The sequence below is a fragment of the Nomascus leucogenys genome, chromosome 21 (assembly GCF_006542625.1).
Source record: "Nomascus leucogenys isolate Asia chromosome 21, Asia_NLE_v1, whole genome shotgun sequence".
NCBI classification, from domain to species: domain Eukaryota; kingdom Metazoa; phylum Chordata; class Mammalia; order Primates; family Hylobatidae; genus Nomascus; species Nomascus leucogenys.
Window position 1 is genome coordinate 74086154 of NC_044401.1, and position 20149 is coordinate 74106302.

A 20149-nucleotide genomic window follows, 5' to 3' on the forward strand; every position below is an offset into this window, starting at 1 on the left:
CCAGGCTGGGCTGTTTCTTACGAGACAGCAGTTCTTTGAGTAAATGATCAATTTCTGCAACAGAACAAATGATTTTGGTTTTAATTTTTAAGAAGATGGATGTAAAGCAGGCTAGAGGGAAATGGTTTCAACTGTCATTCTGAGAAGAGAGACTTTTATTCAAGTTGGCTTAGGAAAGCTCTTCTGTACTCAACTTGTTCTTGAAAAAGATCTCATCTTTATTTTCAAGTTGTATATGGGCATTGGTCCTGGCACAAGTGCATTATCGTAAGCTGTGGACTTTAGCATCATTATTTCTTGCCACTTTGAGACTTAGAATTATTCTTTTTTGTTTGTTTGTTTGTTTTTGGCGATCATTAGGCCCTCACTTATTTTTAAAAATTCTGCTGGACACCTGAACAAGATTAGATTGAGCTTGGCCATGTTCGGTGGCCCCAGGCTGTATTCCTAATGTGTTTTTTGGGGAGGGGTCAGAAAGGGGACCTATGAGGGCAGTGGCATCTGAGAATGTGGTCAAATGAAGCAGCATGAAACAGGGCACTTGGAGCTAATGGTTTTCAGATTCATTTCAACCTTGGGGGACTTGGTTTAAAAGAAAACTACCAGTGTCTACTAAGGCCAGACATATGCAAGCTCAATGACCTGAGTAGCAATTCCATGCCTGGACATTGCACGCCTGCCAAAAATGCCTGCAGACATGCACCAGAAAGCACGTGCAGAAGACAAGTCCGTGTTCATAGCTGTGATTTTTGCAGTAGTCTGAATTGGAAATAACTCCGTGTCCATCAACAATAGAAAGAAAAAATAAATTGCTGTATGTTCTGTCAATAGAAATATCATACACTGATAGAAAAGAATTAACTACCGCTAATGCAGCAACCCAGATGGATCTCATAAACAATGTTGAGTGGAAGTAGCCAAATAAAAAAGGGTATGTACGGAACAGTTTTGTGTCTGTACAGCACAGAAATAGGCAGAATTAATTGTGGGTGGTAGAAATTAGAGGTTTCTTTTGGGAGGAATAACAACCGGGAAACAGGAGGAGGGAGGCTTCTGGGTGCAGCAATTTTTCTCTACATTTTGTAAAAATCCTTTTTATTTCAATAAAAATGTTTACAAACAAAATAACTGCCAGCATTTGACCATATGGCCTGTCTGATAGTGCTGCAATTTTTTTTTAAATTTTTTTTTAAGAGATGAGGGTCTCACTGTGTTGCCCAGGCTGGTCTTGAACTCCTGGCCTCAAGCAGTCCTTCTCCTGTTGTCTCCCAAAGTGTTGGGATTACAGGCCTGAGTCACTGTGCCCAGCCTGTATCTTCTGACAAGGAGAAATCATCACCTTCATGTGTGTTTCTGAAATGGTTAATGTTTTTTGGCATTTGCAGTCATAAAGTACATCTTAGGTAGGCATCAGGGCTGGTGTGCCCTGTACTAAATTTCGTCTTCCGTCAATAATATGAGGGTCTCAGATAGTCTCACATTGTGTGGATTCCAGGTGTGATATGTTGTTAAGCTACACTGTAGCCTCAGAAGGCGTATGTGAATCTGTGCACGCCTTCATTCATTTTGATTATTTTGAGTGCCTGCTGTGTGTGGGCGGTGACACTGAGTGTGGTACAGAGCCTTGGTAAGAATTCCACTGCAGCACCATGATGGGCAGAGTGCTGCAGGGTGTGGAGTTTGATGAAATCTGTCTGCCAGGATCACTTTGTTGGGGTAATGGGGGCCGGGGGTGTTAGATTTTTTTTTTTTTCCCAGTCCAGGGCTAGATTATGTGAAAGTTATTTTCTAGCCGGAGGTTCAGGAGAAGCAAAGAGCTATAATGTCGGTTTTGCTTATTCATTAAGTAAGACGTGTTAAGATTTGATCTTGAAGTAAAACTGTGGTAGATTTGCCATTTTCGGTGAGAGTCCACACTCAAGTAGTTGACTGTGGACTTTGTGAATCACCATAATTGTCTGGAAGAGTGGAAGGGCACAGCTTCTTAGATCTTAGGGATGGGGAGCTGGCCAGCTTCAGTATGTTTCAGACTAATTGGCGGAACTAAAATGAGGAAGGACATACAGTGTGGATTTCTGTCTTCTGTAAGGTAATCCTGTTTGCCCATCTATCTTCACTGGCTCCAGTAAGGAACCTGGTTGATCTCTTGAGGAATATAACAGTGGTAGAGACTTATGTTCCATTTCACTTTCTGAAGAGGTAGAAAAGACATTGGCAGAAAAGACTGTGATTAGTGATGTCTGACATGGGCCCTGGAGGGACAAAGGGAAAGTTTTCTCTCTGCAGTTAAGAGGTATTTCCTTATTTTGCAGGTGGTTAAACGAGATAGAGAAAGAGTGATTTATACATGGTTCCAAAAGTGCATAAAAGCAAGAATTAGAGTCTGGGTCTCTGCCCCCCAAGAAACACAAACTGGTTGCCATAGTGTGGCACTGTAGTGTGCCATAGGTCAGCACACTACAGACAGTCGTCCCAATCCTGGCCCACTGCTTGTTTTTGTAAATAAAGTTTTATTGGAACATAGCCACACTCATTCATTTACGTACTGTCTGGCTGCTTTTACATTATAACAGCAGAACTGAGTGGTCATGACAGAAACAGTATGACCCACAAAGCCTAAAAATTTACCATCTGGCCCAGTGTAGAATAAGTTTGCTGACCCCTGGTGTAGAAAATAGGTGCATAATTTCAGGGGTCAGAAATTACCCACTTGACCTACCTTGTCCCAACTGCCTTTGATCTCCGTGCCCTTTCTTCCTGGCTGTTATCTGTGACATGAGATCTTTTCCACCACTAACGGGAATACCTTGTAAACCAGGCTTTCACAGAACTGTAGTGGAACAATCACTTATGAGACAAAGTTTTAAATGTTGGTTTCAAATGCCTCCATCTGTTTCACTGTCTAATTTAACATCAGCTCTGAAAATGTAGCCAAGTGGGGAGAGCTTATCTTGCCTGCCTTCCGCCTTTGAAGACTGATTTTATTTTTGAAGCCTTTAACAGGTGTTGGTTTAATAGTCTTCTGCTGTATTAAGTTCTCCTCGCTCCAGAGGGCAGCCCAAGGGGTAAACTGACACTGTGGATGGAGGCGAATGCCACGTGACCTGGCCACCACACACTTCCCCCGGTCCCTGTAAGTGCAGAATTACTGGTTTTGTCTGGTTGCAGAGAAAGGCTGCGCTGTTCCTTTGATGAGGCCAATAAGAACTATTCCTAGCACAACACTGTCCTGTTGCCTTGCACCATCCTCACCCTTTTTTGTAAACTTAAGTGGATCCCTTTGCAGCTTACCTTCCCTAATAGTAAAGATACTCGTTCCTCCCTTGATGGCAGATCTGTCAAGATCTCAAAGAAACTGCCCTGTTCTTTCCATCCAGAACATTCAAAGTAAAAACTTGAGCTGTATCTGCCTTATTTGCTGAGATTTGGTCACATGAAGTCCTGTGCACATTTGCTCCTCACGCAGGACTCTGGGAAGCTTGTATCAGAGCTGGGCCACCTGGCCGAGGCCAAGCTACGTAGACCAGTCTGAGTTGACCGAGAATTGGCCAGCTAACATTCAGATTTAGCCAAGCTTTGGAAGTTTGTGGGTGGAATCTGGGCCGGTGCCCTTAAAATTCTGCCAGGAGAGCCTCTCGGATGGGCTAGATAGGGTCATGCTTCCCTGGGCTTGCATCCCGGCTCCTCTTGCTTCCCAGCTGTGTGACCTTGGGCAAGCTCCAGCAGACCTCTGAGCCCCAATTTCTTCAATTGCCTAAGTATAGATGCTTCTCAACTGACAATGGAGTTATGTCCAGATAAACCCATCCTAAGTTGAAAATATCGTTAAGCAAAACATGCATTTAATACCCCTAACCTCCTGAATACCACAACCTAGTGTCTACCTTAAATGTGCTCAGAACACTCCTATTAGCCCACAGTTGGGCAGAATCATCTAACACAAAGCCCGTTTTATAATAAAGTGTTGAATATCTCATGTAATTTATTGAATACTGAGTGGAAAACAGAATGGTTGTATGGGTACTTGAAGTACAATTTCTATTGAATGTGTATAGCTTTTGCACCATTGTGAAGTCAAAAAATCGTTAAGCTGAACCGTCGTAAGTCAGGGGCTGCCTATAGAGATAATAGTACCTACCTTGTTAGACTGCTGTGTGATGGCATTGATGCTTTGCCCAGGATCTGTTATATACATAATAGGTGTTCATTAATTGGTCAGCTGTTCAGAGGCAATAAAAAGAGGTATGGATTTTCTTGGGAACTGTGCAGTTAGTTATGTTAAAGGAGTGACCACTTGGTCAGTTAGTTATGTTAAATGGTGACCACTTGGGTTTGCATGTGGCATTGAAAACATGGATAGTTTCCTGAAGGGGCAATGCCTGGTTGAGTGAGGGCAGCAGACATGTTTCCGTGGCGTCAACTCTCAGGCAGGAGGTGGGAAGGCTTCCCTGCAGGGGTTTGAATGCCAGCTGTTTACTCTAACCTTCATGGAGGGGAGACCTAGAGAGGGTATCTTCGACCAGCAGGCTACCTCTGGAGTGGTGGGGTTGGTGGGGTTTGGTGGGCTTGGGTCAGGGATGTGGCCTCAGTTCCACTTGCTGTGGGAGTGGCGATGGGGGAGTGTCATCCAGATGCTGGGGAATCTATCAGATCTCTAGCCACCCTGAATCCTGCAGAAGTTGCAGTCTGGGATTTGCTTTGAAGCGTGTGGTCTTCCCAGTGGCTGGGTTTGACACTCTCCAGCTGGAGCAGGCTTCTTTTATGCTGGAAGTTAAGAGTGAGAGCTCTGAGTCAGCCCTTCGTTGCTGAGAGGGGAGCCAGAGCTGCTTGTTTGCATTGAAATATGTCAGAAGAGTAGACAAGAACCAGTCATTAATTTTATTCTTTTTTCCAGAGCACCTCCTACAGACTAGATCCTTAGCCTGGCTCTCATGACACAAACATGACTACTAAAAACAAGAACTCATTTTATTGGGCAGTTGTTACATGTCAGGTCATATCAGCCCATGGGGTATGTAAACGTCAGACATCACTTTACAGAGGGGCCTTTTCTGAGGCTCACACCTGTGAGTGGGGTAGCTGGGATTTGAACCTGGACAGGGAGACACTCAAAGCATATTGTTCCACAGTGCTGTGCCGTGTTCCAGAGCAGGAAGAACTCCACATGTGACTTGGAGGCCATGGACGGGACTTACTTGGGAGACACAAGAATCATCATTTGAGATTTAGACAGAGGAGTGCTGTGAACTGACTTGCATTTTGTTTTAATTTTTTTTTTTTTTTGAGATGGAGTTCCGCTCTTGTTGCCCAGGCTGGAGTGCAGTGGTGTGATCTTGGCTCACTACAACCTCTGCTTCCCGGGTTCAAGCAATTCTCCCACCTCAGCCTCCTGAGTAGCTGGGATTACAGGCAGGCGCCACCACCCCCGGCTAATTTTTTATTTTTAGTAGAGACAGGGTTGCTCCATGTTGGTCAGGCTGGTCTCAACCTCCTGACCGCAGGTGATCTGCCCACCTCAGCCTCCTAAAGTGCTGGGATTACAGGCATGAGCCACCGTGCCTGGCCTTGTTTTAATTTTAAATTGTGGTAAAATACACATAACATAAAATTTACCATCTGAAGTGTTTTTTTAAAATGTAGAGTTCAGTGGTGTTAAATGCATTTATGTTGTGCAACCAGTCTCCAGAACTTTTTTCCATCTTGCAAAACTAAAACCTCATACCCATTTGATACGGTTTGGCTGTGTCTCTACCCAGATCTCATCTTGAATTGTAACCGCCACAATTCCCATGTGTCATGGGAGGGACCCAGTGGGAGGTGATTGAATTATGAGGGTGAGTACTTCTTGTGCTGTTCTCATGACAGTGAATGAGTCTCGTGAGATCTGATGGTTTTAAAAACTGGAGTTTCCCTACACAAACTCTCTTTTTGCCCGCTGCCATCCATGTAAGATGTGATTTGTTCCTCCTCGCCTTCCACCATGATTGTGAGGCCTCTCCAGCCACGTGGAACTGTGAGTCCAGTTAAATCTCTTTCTTTTGTGAATTGCCCAGTCTTTCTGTCTTTATCAGCAGCGTGAAAATGAACTAATACAGTAAATTGGTACCAGTAGAGTGGGGCGTTGCTGAAAACATACCTGAAAATGTGGAAGTGACTTTGGAACTGGATAACAGGCAGAGGTTGGAGCACTTTGGAGGGCTCAGAAGGCAGGAAAATGTGGGAAAGTCTGGAAGTTCCTAGAGACTTGTTGAATGGCTTTGACAAGAATGCTGATAGTGATATGAACAATAATGTCCAGGCTGAGGTGGTCTCAGATGGAAATGAGGAGTTGTTGGGAACTAGAGCAAAGGTGACTCTTGTTATGCTTTAGCAAAGAGACTGGCAGCATTTTGCCCCTGCCCTGGAGATTTGTGGAACTTTGAACTTGAGAGAGATGATTTAGGGTATCTGATGGAAGAAATTTCTAAGCAGTAAAGCATTAAAGATGTGACTTGGGTGCTGTTAAAGGCATTCAGTTTCAAAAGGGAAACAGAACATAAAGGTTTGGAAAATGTGCAGCCTTACAATGCAATAGAAAAGAAAATCCGATTTTCTGAGGGGAAATTCAAGGTGGCTGCAGAAATTTGCATAAGTAATGAGGAGCTGAATGTTAATCACCAAGACAATGGGGAATATGTCTCCAGGGCATGTCAGAGATGTTTGCAGCATCCCTTCCCATTGCAGGCCTGGAGGCCTAGGAGGAAAAAGTAGTTTTATGGGGCAGGCCCAGGGTCCCTGTGTTGTGTGCAGCCTAGGAACATGGTGTCCTGTGTTCCAGCTGTGGCTGAAAGGGGCAACATAGAGCACAGACCATGGCTTCAGAGGGTGGAAGCCCCAAGTCTTGGCGGCTTCCGTGTGGTGCTGAGCCTGCAGGTGTGCAGAAGTCAAGAATTGAGGTTTGGGAACCTCCACCTAGATTTCAGAGCATGTATGGAAATGCCTGGATGCCCAGGTAGAAGTTTGCTGCAGGGGTGGGGCCCTCATAAAGAACCTCTGCTAGGGCAGTGTGGAAGGGAAATGTGGCGTGGCCCTCATGAAGAATCTCGGCTAGGGCGGTGTGGGATCCCCCACACAGAGTCCCTACTGGCGCACTGCCTAGGGAAGCTGTGAGAAGAGGGGCACTGTCCTCCAGACCCCAGAATGGTAGATCCACTGACAGCTTGCACCGGGCACCTGGAAAAGCCGCAGACACTCGATGCCAGCCCATGAAAGCAGCTGGGAGGGAGGCTGTAGCCTGCAAAGCCATAGGGGTGGAGCTTCCCCAAGACCATGGGAACCCATGTCTTGCATCAGCATGATCTGGATGCGAGACATGACTGCCCCACTGGATTTTGGACTTGCATGGAGCCTGTAGCCCATTTGTTTTGGTCAATTTCTCCCAGTTGGAATGGCTATATTTACCCAATACTGGTACCCCCATTGTATCATGAAGTAACTAGCTTGCTTTTGATTTTACAGGTTCATAGGCAGAGGGACTTGCCTTGTCTCAGATGAGACTTTAGACTGTGGACTTTCGAGTTAATGTTGAAATGAGTTAAGACTTTGGGGGACTGTTGGGAAGGCATGATCGGTTTTGAAATGTGTGGATGTGAGTTTTGGGAGGGACCAGGGGCAGAATGATATGGTTTGGCTGTGTCCCCACCCAAGTCTCATCTTGAATTGACTCCCACAATTCCTATGTGTCATGGGAGGGACCCATTGGGAGGTGATTGAGTTATGGGGGCAGGTTTTTCCCGCACTGTTCTCATGATAGTGAATGAGTCATAAGATCTGATGGTTTTAAAAACAGGAGTTTCCCTGCACAAGCTCTTTTTTTTGCCTGCTGCCATCCATGTAAGACATACTTGCACCTCTTTGCCTTCTGCCATGATTGTGAGGCCTCCCCAGCCACGTGGAACTGTGAGTCCAGTTAAACCTCTTTCTTTCATAAATTTCCCAATCTCAGGTATGTCTTTATCAGCAGCATGAAAATGGACTAATACACCGTTAAACAACAGGTCTTCCTTCTGTGGTCTCCCCAGTCCCTGGAAACCAACATTCTACTTTCTGTTTCAATGAATCTGACTACTCTAGCTACTCACATAAGTGGAATCATACAGCATTTGTCTTTTTGTGACAGGCATCTTTCACTTGGCATCCTGTCCTCAGTGCTCATCCATTCGGTAGCATGTGTTAGAATTTCTTTTCTTTTTAAGGCTGAGTAATATCTCATTGCATGTGTATACAACATTGATGGACATTTGGGCTCTTCCACCTTTGGCTGTGGTGAGTAATGCTTCTATGAACAGGAGGATACACATGTCTCTTTGAGGTCTGCTTTCAGTTCTTTTGATACGCAGAAGTGGAATTGTGGGATCATATGGTGCGCCTCTGTTTAATTTTTTGAGGACTCTCCATACTGTCGTCTTCTGCAGGTGCACCACCGTTTTACATTTGTACCACTGGCGTACAGGGTTTCACTTTCTCCACATCCTCACCCACACTTGTTATTTTCTGTTTTTTGTTTGTTTGTTTGTTTGTTTTAATAGTAGCCATCCTAGTGGGTGTGAGGTGACTTCTCATTGTGGTTGTGATTTACATTTCCCTAATGAATGGTGATGTTGATCATCTTCTCATGTGCTTGTTGGCCATTTGTGTGTTTTCTTTGGAACAATGTCTATTCAGTTCTTGGCTCATTTTGAAAATCAGATTGGTTGTTTTTTTGTTGTTGTTGAGTTGTAGAGGTTCTTTATATCTGGAATATTAGCCCCTTGTCAGAAATGTGATTTGCACATATTTTCTTCTATTCCGTGGGATGTCTGAAGTGACTTATTTTTAACAGGTCTCTCTGGCTGCTGGGTTGGGAATAGACTGTAAGTGGGCAAGGATGGAAGGTATAGTCAGTAGCCCATGAGGCGTGGTTATCTTCCATTTCCAAGCTAGAACATTTTGAATCATTATTGATGCCCCCAGTTGTCATCTCCAGCCCCCACCAGGGCAGGTGTCTCAAGGTAGGATGCTGAGGTTGGGACGAGACAGGCGGGGAGAGGCCAGCAGCTTGGATCAGAGGGTGGAGCTGGTAGGGTGGGCAGTACCTAATCAGAGGGTCTCTTGTGCCTGTCTCTGTATTGTCGCCTTCTCTCTCCTGGCCCACTGTGGCATCCATTCCCAACTTGTTAGCTTGGCCTGAGAGGCATTTGCTGTTGTGGTCGTGCCCACCCTACCAGCTCTGCAATCTGATCCAAGCGTCTGGCCTCCCCCGACCTGTCTCCTCCTGGCCTCAGCATCCTACCCTCAGACACTCATCCTGGCACCTGGCACCCTTGCTGTTCTCACAGACCCTGCCGCTGTGGCCCTCACCCCCACACACCCTTGTCTCCCATCTCCATGGCTGTCTCTTCTGCCAAATGGGGAACTTTCCCAGCGGGTGAAAGAGACTTGTCTTCTGCACAGGGTCCTTTATGCAGAGTGGGGCCTGGATTGTGTTTGATTCAGTGAATGAAAAGACTGACAAGAAAGAAGCAAAAGGTACCAGACTACAGACCAAGACTGAGGAGACAGAGGAGGAGGTCGGGGAGAGGACAAAACTGGCGTGGGAGAGATGTTGGGCCTGCAGCTGTCCCACGGCTTCGCAATGTAAGGCCTCACCCCCTCTTTGTGCCCTTCTGGGCCGGTGGCGCCTGTCCCTTCTGCCCAGCGCAGGCCCTTTTTCTGGCTCCCTGATAACCATATTCACAGTTCCCGGATAAGACTCAGCTCTGTCGCCTTTATTTCTTGTTCTTTTTCTTCCCGTACTTTACATAATAAAGGTTTTCTTCTGTTTTTTCCTTTGGAGCCAGAAAACTGAAGAGACTATCTTTAGTAAAGAACTTAACAGAGAACTCAAAGGAAGTGGCTTTGGGGGCCGGGGAGGAGAGGAAGGGAAAGGGTCCTTTCATGCCAGGGAGGTTCTGTGTGCAGAGTTGCACCCTTGGAAATGGACTTTCGAGTTCAGGGCCTGGGAGACGCGTGAAAAAAACAAAGGAGTCCACGAGAAGCCCCAGAGCTTCTGGGAAAGAGGTCCTTGTTTATGCCTGTTGGAACTGATTCGGTCAAGTGTTTGTTTAAAGGAGATGCCACTTGGTAAGCGACGCCTGGCTTACTTGTGTTGCGTTCAAGAATGCTTTGATTGGCCAGAGATGCTGACACTGTTTATTCAGAACTGGCTCAAGTGCGAGTGCCTGGAACCTAGAGGCCCAGCGCCACCACCCAGGAGATTCCTAAGTGTCTAATATTGGAGTGAGGGCTGCAGTGGTTTGACTCTGCCAGGCGGCGCCAAACCCACAGTGGGGCAGTTAGCTACCTCTAGCCTTGGCTAGCGTTCGTCTTTCTCTTGACTTATAACTGTTGCTTGTTTATATAGTGGGTTTGACAGAAAGTAGATTAAAGGTGCACACAGGCCAGCTGCGGTGGCTCACGCCTATAATCCCAACATTTTGGGAGGCCAAGGCGGGTGGATCATGAGGTCAGGAGATAGAGACCATCCTGGCCAACACAGTGAAACCGCGTCTCTACTAAAAAAAATTAAAAAATTAGCTGGGTGTGGTGGCGCATGCCTGTAATCCCAGTTATCTGGGAGGCTGAGGCAGAAGAATCGCTTGAACCCGGGAGGTGGAGGTTGCAGTGAGCCAAGATGGCGCCACTGCACTCCAGCTTGGCGACAGAACGAGACTGTCTCAAAAACAAAAAAAAAAACAAAACTAAAAAATACACAAGTTACAGTGGAACATTCCTGTCTTGGAAGGTGGTGACCACTAAACATTTACCTTCACATTTGCCACATGCTTTATGTGGTTTTAGGCCAGATCGTCCCTATCCCTGAAGTGATGGGTTGTGGCCCCATCTTCCAAATGAGAAAACCGAGGCACAATGCTTAAGATTAATGGTAGAGTCAGGAGGTTCAGGGAACTCGATTTCAATTAGACCTAGCAGTGAGCTCTTCTTTGCCATTTTAGATTGTCAGGATTTTGTTGTAATCTTTTTTTTTTCTTTTTTCTTTTGGTTTAAATCCTCTGTGTCTGGTATATGGTAGGTTTTGGTAAAATGTGAGGTGTGTAATGATGTGTTAAGCTGGGTTAAAGTGAACTCTGGGCTGTGGTGCCTATGGCTCTTGTAAGTTGTGAGGCTGGACTAGGTCTGAAGATGATGGGTGAGAGTTGGACTGGAGCTGTCTGGCTGCACAGGACAGGGCACATCCTTTATGGTGAGTGCATCCGTGGATTCTGGTCAGGTCATGCTGGTCTCACATGGTCTTCAGTGTCACTGCTGTGTTGCTGCCCTTGGAGAGGGAAGCCTAGGGATAGAACTTTGATAAACTTGTCCCAGATTGAAAATCCAATATTCTCCTAGCATCTGGCCAGCAGGTAATAACTTGATGGGAAAAGAAACAGGAGATCTCATTTTTAAGAGTGTCACTGCATTGTAGTTATATTGGTGGGGGGTGGGGGGCAGGAATACTAGTTTCTTGTAGTTACTTTGCGAAAAGAGATGCTCAAGTCACCTCCCTTGTTGTGTTTCAGGCAGCACAATAAGATTCGCAGCGTGGAGGGGAGCCAGCTGAAGGCCTACCTTTCCTTACAAGTGTTAGATCTGAGCTTGAACAACATCACGGAAGTGCGGAACACCTGCTTTCCACACGGACCGCCTATAAAGGAGCTGTAAGTGCCTCTGTTCTGCCTCCTGTGGCTGGCGCTCTGTGTGCAGCCAGCTAACAGCTTCACCGGCACCCAGTTCTGGACGCAGGAGGGATGCTTTCTTCTCTTCTCAGCCATGGCTGGGCTGAGTCAGTGGGGATGGTGCACACCTTCCCTGAGCAGGACAGGGGCGGGCCCCGTGCATAGAGCACGTCCAGATCCTGCAGCATTATCCTGACATTACAGACAGACAAAGGACAGAGGCAGGAAGAGGTTACTTAGCCTGCCCAGGGGACTCAACACTCCAAGACGAGAGTCTAAGACTCAAGAACAGATCGATCTTGACCACAAAGCCTGCTTTCTTTCCCATTTCCTTGGCTGCCTCTCAGAAATGCTTCCAGAGAAGATTCAGGGAGGATGGTTAGAGGATTCACGTTGGAAGCCTGTTCGACAAGGCTTAGCTTATCAGTGCTTATCTTTCTAGTGTCATGCACTGTAAAACAAGTCATTGGGTTTGTTTGGGGGAGGGCAGTTACTCTATTCTGTGGGTTTTCAGCACCTTTTAGGTTTGTCTGTTTCTCTTTTACCCATATTAATGTCCCATCTCACACACAATGGATGGTAGACAGGAAGGAAAAAAAGTTAAAACCTACTTAATCAACTACTTGTTGGTAGGAAAAGTGTTACTCTGGGAAAGAAACTGCAACCCCAGGCTAAAGAGACGTTTTCCAATTCCAGGTGAGTTTTCATTCCGTGTGTCATTGCTGTTCCAGAGTTAACTTTGGAACTCATTTGCAAGGCTAGTTTAGGGGTCGTTGTGACCCATCTTTTCAGGGAGGGTGAGGTTTGGCACATGGATTTTCCAAGTAAAGACCGCAAGGAGAAGAGTGATTTCTTTCTTAGCCTGCATTAGGGCGCCAGAGTTGGGACCAGGAGGCCTTGGCTTTTGTGAAGCCTCCAGTGTGGGCCCTCAAAAGGTGTCCACGTGACACCACTTTGCTTGGGACAAAGAAACCATAACTGCTACACTAAGTTGCTCTGACCTCTCCCTGCACAAAAGCGGGAGGGACTTTCTATTTTGGCAGCTATTGGGTGATATATCTTCATCACACAGGCTGTTCTTTAATCTGGGGTGTTGAGAACAAACAGTCCAGCCCCATTTGCAAAGAAACCTTATGTGCCTTGTCCTAGGCCACTATGTGCTGGAGAGACAAAAAGTGCCTTGCTCCCTTCTACCCTCTGTGGTAGAAAATCCTCTCTGGTCTTTCTCCTTTTCACTTAGGCCAGAAAAAGCAGCATTTGTTTGGGGAAGGCAGAGGAGAGGTGTTGGAGACCACTTGTCACAGGAATGCCATATTGTTCCTCCTTGTACTTTCTTTTCTTTTTTATTACTTGATATAATTTGCATACAGCAAGATGCACAGATCTGAGCTGCAGACTTCTATGCCTTTTGAGAAGCGGTGTCTGCCTTTCTGTATTGTCACGGGAGATGCCCCGACTTAATCATGCTGTAAGTGTAGGTACCATGATATATTGCTTGTTTTCCAAAGGGATTCTGCACAGGTCTCTTCAGCTGGAGTGTTTCTTTGAGGCATTTAAAATTACAGAAATGAATTGGTTTATACATATACGTTACGTAATTCATATAGCAAGACCCACCTCAAAGCTAAAGGCTATTTCTCTAAATTATTAAATCGACACTGACCTTGCCTTTCAGTTGATTTTCTGCTTTCTAGGACTTTTCACATCAACCTTGGGCACTGGGTGGTGAGAAGAGTCCTGCAGGTGGCTCCTGACGCAGGGCTGGTGTGTCAGTGGGCGTGGAGGTGTTTGACTTTCACTGCCACCCTCTTGGGGTGGCCCAGCAGCTTCAAGGACAGTATGCTTTCGGCTAAACCGGCCTTGCCCTCAGGGCTTAGCTGACAGTCCTAACACCTGCATCTCTCTAGCTCCCCATCCAAAGCCTGTGGCTGATAAACCTCTCACTGGAAACCGGTCCCTCTGGTGTCTTAACTCATCTTCCCAACTCAGACCCAGAGAGGTCTGGTGTCTGTAATGAAATGAGGAAGGCCTTTGACCAACCACCACATTTTCTTTCCTGACTCATTCCAGCAACCTGGCGGGCAATCGGATTGGCACCCTGGAGTTGGGAGCATTTGATGGTCTGTCACGGTCACTGCTAACTCTTCGCCTGAGCAAAAACAGGATCACCCAGCTTCCTGTAAGAGCATTCAAGCTACCCAGGCTGACACAACTGTGAGTACAGAAACCTACACTTCAGTTAAGGCTAGCCAAACTTTATGGAGGCCACATTTCCCCCAAGGACCTCGTACCAAACGCCACCCTTTCCTTGCTACCTTTGGTAAAGCTCTCCATAAATTACCATTAATGGCAGCACCTCATAAAAGCAAATTCGGAGCTGGGTCTGGTGCTGTGGCTGCCTCAGCTTGCTGAGAAAGACATCCACTGAGTTCGCTTGTCTTCCCTGATGTTTTCTAAAATGGAATCAGGAATCCTGCTGCTTAGCTGATGCTGGCTAATGCTGAGGCTGCATGGGTTTGGGTTCTTATTTATCTTAGATGTTTTTCTGTATTTTTTTAAGATACCCATAAAATCTGTACCTTGGACACGGTGGTGTCCGACGCTTCTTGAACAGTTTGAGAGGAAGTTAGTGTAGCCGGAGTTAGTAAGCAAAAGACAAGCCTTTGTCTTCATCCCTTAAATCTTACAAGGTAGTTGATTTATTATTATTATTATTATTATTGTTATTTTTATATTTATTTATTTATTTATTTATTTATTTATTTACTTACTTACTTTTTGCGACAGTCTTACTCTGTCGCCCAGGCTGGAGTGCAGTGGTGTGATCTCAGCTCCCTGCAAGCTCTGCCTGCCGGGTTCATGCCATTCTCCTGCCTCAGCCTCCAGAGTAGCTGGGACTATAGGCGCCCGCCACCACGCCCAGCTAATTTTTTTTATTTCTAGTAGAGATGAGGTTTCACCGTGTTAGCCAGGGTGGTCTCGATCTCCTGACCTCGTGATCCCCTGCCTTGGCTTCCCAAAGTGCTGGGATTACAGGCATAAGCCACCGCACCTGTGCCCTCTTTTTAGCAGAAGAGTGTATTTCAGGAAAATATGACAGTATTGGAAATTTTGTTTGAACAAAACAAAGTAATTGTCGAGGGCCAGGTTGGCGGCACGACGGGGTGTGCCTGGCTTTCAACCTGCCTGGGTTTCACCTCCCCTGGGTGGGGAGTCCTAGGCTTTGCCATTTTCAGTCTGTGGAGAAGGTCTCAGTGATTCCTGAGAAGGTTTGTGTGGGGCAGCATCATGAGACACTGCAGAAATATTTGGGGAAAACCAAGGGCTTTCTGGCTGCTCTGCCTCCCCTTCCTGCAGGGCTGCTAATGGATCTGGCCCACCCAGATTCCTGACGTCTTTTGGTGAACTGAGGCTTTGTCATACTGGGGCTAGAAGCCAAGTGTATATGACTTGTGGGGTGTCTCTCCCCCATCTCCCCCCACCCCCATGTGCAGTAACTTCTCTCCATAGTGGAGATGCTGTGAAATGCCCCCCCCGGGGAAAGTGTTATCGCCATTTGATACCCAGTGGTTTGGTTTTTCCTGTGTTGAGGGATGTGGTGTGGATTTCTGCTGGTGAGCTCAGAGATACCTCATGTAAGACGTTCACCCCTTGAGTCATACCCACGTCCTCATTGCAGAGTCACAAATGGCACTGGTGCTACCCGGGGAGGAGACGTGAGCACACACACGTTCTCTTCTGCGCAGCTGTGGGCCCAGCCTCGGAGCTGGCTGTGGAGAGCTGGGCATCACTCACCCCCCTTACCTGCAGTAGCGGTGGTCAGGTGGCAGCCAAGACACACGGTGGGCTCCCCTACACATCCTGGCTTCCCAGGGATCCCTGCGCTGGAATTTCTCCTCTGGCTTGGAAACTTAGTCAGGACTGCCTGGGAATGGTTGTGGGTGGGATATGCACATAGGACACTCTGACCCTGCTGGTTTCATCTCTTTAGGGACCTCAATCGGAATCGGATTCGGCTGATAGAGGGCCTCACCTTCCAGGGGCTCAACAGCTTGGAGGTGCTGAAGCTTCAGCGAAACAACATCAGCAAACTGACGGATGGGGCCTTCTGGGGGCTGTCCAAGATGCACGTGCTGTAAGTGTGGACTGGGGTCCTGGCATTGCTAAGGATTGCTGTGTGGTGTGGCGTGTGTGGGTGTGGGGGTGTGTGTGTGTGTGTATGTGCATGCACGTGTGGACCCACACCAGCATTGCTGTGTGGTGTGGGGGGGTGGGGGGTGTGTGCATGCACGCGCATGTGTGCGCCCATACCAGCATTGCTTTGTGGTGTGGGGGTGTGTGTGTGTGTGTGTGTGTGTGTGCGTGCACATGTGCACCCACACCAGCATTGCTGTGTGGTGTGGGGGGGGGGGGTGTGCATGCACGCGCATGTGTGCGCCCATACCAGCATTGCTTTGTGGTGTGGGGGGTGTGTGTGTGTGTGTGTGTGTATGCGTGTATGTACGTGCACGCCCACACTAGCATTCAGCTGTGCACTGGGTGTGGAGCGGGGCACCAGTGCCCAGCCCCTCTCTCCTGAAGGATTCTTCAAGACTTCAGCCAGACTCAGCCCCCTTCCCTTTGCAGCTTCACATGGGCCCAACTCAGTGTCTTGGGGACTGGGCCAAATCTGAGGGTATTTTCCTAGCAGATCAGGAAATCCACTGAAATCCACTTGGGGGAAGTTTCAGCAGATTGAGGCAGATAAGTTGGTTGGTGGAGATGGAGTTAGGGGGCCGTTCTGCCAGGACTGCTTCCTGCAGCCTGCATCCACTGCCCCCGCGCCTGCTGCTTCGGTGAACGTGGGACTGCAGAACAGACCCCTCCTCACATCCTCTCCACTCCTACACCACAGGAAGTTCCTTCTCTCCCCTTCTGGGTTTGACAGTCTTTCTTGAGGTGCAGGTGGGCCAAACATGTAGAGGTCATCCTGGGAGGTTTATTTCTGTCTTGTGAGCTAATCAAGACACTGGGTGCAGATGTTCAACTTTTATCAAGGGAGCAGCCTCTTCAGCCAGATGTGTACAACAGCAGAATGGGCTTGCCTACACAGTAACGGGAAACAGCAGGGCAGCATACAGAAAAGGCTTTTTAAACGTTAAAAGCCTTTTTAAACATTAAAATTTATTTTTAATCAAATGTAATTCATCTGTATAGCTAAATCAGATAGTAAAGAAAAGCTGTCACTGCCCACCCCAGCCTCCCCCGCCACCACCCCCTCATTCTCTCTTCACCCCAGTTCTTTTCCCAAGAGGCAGGCACTTCTAAGCCTTTCTCTTTTTCGTTTTTCTGTTTTTAGCTTTGCTGGTTGTTCCTTCCAAGTTAATAGACTGACACCACTGTCTTTACTTATCTACTTGCGATTTCCTGTTTTAGAGTCAATGATTTAACTTGCTCATAACCGCCCCTTCTCCCTTCCATTCTGGGCAAATTATATCATGACTTGTATGTCCCTTACTGGTTTTCTTGGCAATGGAAACCAGCTAGGCCCAGGTCCATCCACGTGTTGTGCTGTGTCACTCTGATCAGCCTCTCTGCGTGACCAGCCCTCCCTACTCTGTGAACAGTGAGGATGTTTCCTGCTGCTGGGCTTCTTGCTCTACCCATTCTCCACCCTTTGTTTTACATATTCAAAAACATTTCACTTGACCTCCTTAAGCATGTCATTTTGGACTTGGAAGTCCAAGGTAGTCCTGTGCTGGGTGGACTGAAGTTAAAAGAGAATTCTCAGAGGAAAATGGGGTTAGCACCTACCATTTGGTTTTTATGTTGAACAAATTTATATAAATTGAGACTGATGAGCTGCCTTAGAGGTTATTTATACATTAAGTGCTTACCTTTTGAGCAGTAGCAGAAAGAAAGATGGAAAAAAGTAAAACTCAGTTACCCAAAGCCCTTGTAATATTGAACATGGAGCAAAAGTCGAGTTATGGACTTTTGTTGAAGAGGCGATCGCCTGGGCTTGCGCTGTCCTTCCTAGCACACGCTGTGTTGGGAAGCGGGATGCTAGCACACTTACACGGTGGGCCTGAGAGCTCAGGCCCAGAGCTGCACTGAATCCTGATGTCCCCTTGTTTCCTTCTTATAGTGACCCCATGGAGTCAGTGCTCTTGGATGTCTCCATGTTACAGATGTGCAGGTTTATTCAGCCAGCAAGCTGCAAAATTAGGATTTAAATCCAGGTAGTCTGACGGCAGAGCTAAAGCAGGTCTCTTAGCACAGTGGCATAGAGTCCAGCCTTTGGTAGGCAGACCTGGGCTTGAATTAATTCTAGCCCCTTCCTTGGCTAAGCTGTGTAAAGTCTTAGGTTACCTGGCTTCTCTCAGCAGCACATTCCTCATGTGTGAGATGCGGGTGATAATAAGAGCCACCTCCTATTCTCTCTCCTTTCTGTTCCTTTAATGGGCTTTGCCCTTGCCTGGAACTCCTATGCCCGTTTGTTGGCCTGGGTCACTTTTTGTTTTGTTTTTGGTAGAGATAGGGTTTCGCTATATTGCCCGTGCTGGTCTTGAACTCCCGAGCTGAAGCGATCCTCCCACTTTGGCCTCCCCAAGTACTGGGTGGGCATGAGCCACCACACCCAGCCCTGGTTCACTTTTACTCAGCCAAAAAAGTCACTTCTAGGAAGCTCCCTCTTGCTCTGTGAACACTCTGAGTCGGCCTTGGCATGTGCTGTCGTCCGTTTTGATTTGCCTGTGTTTGCCCAGCCCCTTCTCACATGCACACGTGTGCAACTAGACACAGTTCTCTCGTGCACTGTTGTAGCCTTGGTGCGACCGCAGTGTCAGGTACAGCGTGGCTGCTCATTTGCTGTCTGTCCAGTGAAGGAGTGAAAGCTCTTCTTCATCCTGTGCATGGCTGTCGTTGCAGGCACCTGGAGTACAACAGCCTGGTAGAAGTGAACAGCGGCTCACTCTATGGCCTCACGGCCCTGCATCAGCTCCACCTCAGCAACAATTCCATCGCTCGCATTCACCGCAAGGGCTGGAGCTTCTGCCAGAAGCTGCATGAACTGTAAGTGTCCTCGGCTCTGGGCTGTGGCAATGTTTTTAGACACTGCTTGGAGGTGAAAGTGCTAGGCCTGGTTCATTCCACCACACAGTGGCCTCGGGGAGGGCTCAGAGACAGGCCAGTAGCCCTGTCCCCAAACCAGCCAGGCCCAGAGTCGGACCCTCAGCGATTTGAGCCCAAGTCCCTTCCTGATCTCCCCTTCACTTGCTCTGCATTTGGATTAGCAGGGGCTCCAGGAGTAGCATCTAGGTCCCTGCAGGGAGCCTTGGCCCCTAAGGCCCTGTTGGGTTTGGAGACGGTTCCGGGGGTAGAAAGTTCCTGGAGAAGGGCAGCTACAGCAGAGTGCTCACAGGAGCCATTCTGAGAGTGACTGTGTGTTAATGGCCACATCAGATAGCATGCGCTTCTTCAGTGACGGGGTCATTTGGGCTCAGAGACAGTGAAACACTGACTGTGGATGAATTTGTGTCCTCGGAGTTGCCACCTTCCTTCCTGTAGACGAGTTGCCCAGGTTCTTGGCCCCTTGCCTTTCTCTATTTTGCACCGTAGTGGCCTGCTCGCAGAGGCTCCTGTGCAGTCATGTGCGTGCTTGGTTCAGAGATGCCTGGTCCTCTTGCTCCTTTTGGAGATTGCCAGTCAGGGGTCCCAGGTTGAGACTGAGAACTGAGCTTGTCTTGCCCAAAGTTCTGAGATTAGTAGTGGCAGACCCTCCCCTGGGTAGCGATGGGCAGTGGCCCTGGCCACGCCATCATGTCAGGGTGGGGTTATTGGACAGTGAACGCAGCATTCCTAAGGACTCAAGAGAACATCTTCACGAGTATATAGTTTGTGTTTTCACTGTTCTTTCCGTTTGATACGCTCCAGTTTAGTCTACTGGGTTTCTTTATTTTTCACAAGAGTTGGGTGGGTTTTCTTTTTTGTTTTTTTCTTCCTTTTCTAGGCTTGGCTGTTGGAAAAAGATTCACCCACTGAAGTGAATGATTGTTAAGAGTGCCAAGCCTCAGTCTGTCCTGTCTCTCTCTTGACCTCACCAGGCAAACTCAAGGGGATGTGTGAATCTAATGTGGATTCTTGCAGCTGGTGTTTGTGTCTTGTCTTCTGTGTTCTCCACTCTCTCCCTGTCCTTCCTTCCCTCATCCTCTTCCCCCCCTTCCCCACCTCTGACACACACACACACACACACACACACACACACACACACACACACACACACAGACACTGGCTTGGAGTTTATATTTTGGTGACTCCATCATTATCTAATGCAAAACACAGTGGTCCTGCCTCTTTCCTAACTTTTCTTGGATTCTGTGAGTGTTAACCCTTTGGGTTCAGCTTCCTACGCTTCAGGGCCTGCAGTTGTGCATTCC

The 20149-nt window shown here is 47.5% G+C and overlaps 1 protein-coding gene across 2 annotated transcripts in view; it reads left to right on the forward strand.

Moving 5' to 3' along the window:
- Positions 1 to 20149, forward strand: part of LRIG1 (leucine rich repeats and immunoglobulin like domains 1) — a 123011-nt gene that overhangs the window by 73080 nt on the left and 29782 nt on the right. For both annotated transcript variants that reach the window (XM_030802094.1, XM_030802095.1), the window contains exons 4-7: positions 11577 to 11714; positions 13803 to 13946; positions 15724 to 15867; positions 18642 to 18785. In XM_030802094.1, coding sequence (XP_030657954.1) covers positions 11577 to 11714; positions 13803 to 13946; positions 15724 to 15867; positions 18642 to 18785 — 570 coding nt within the window. The remainder of the gene's footprint in view (positions 1 to 11576; positions 11715 to 13802; positions 13947 to 15723; positions 15868 to 18641; positions 18786 to 20149) is intronic.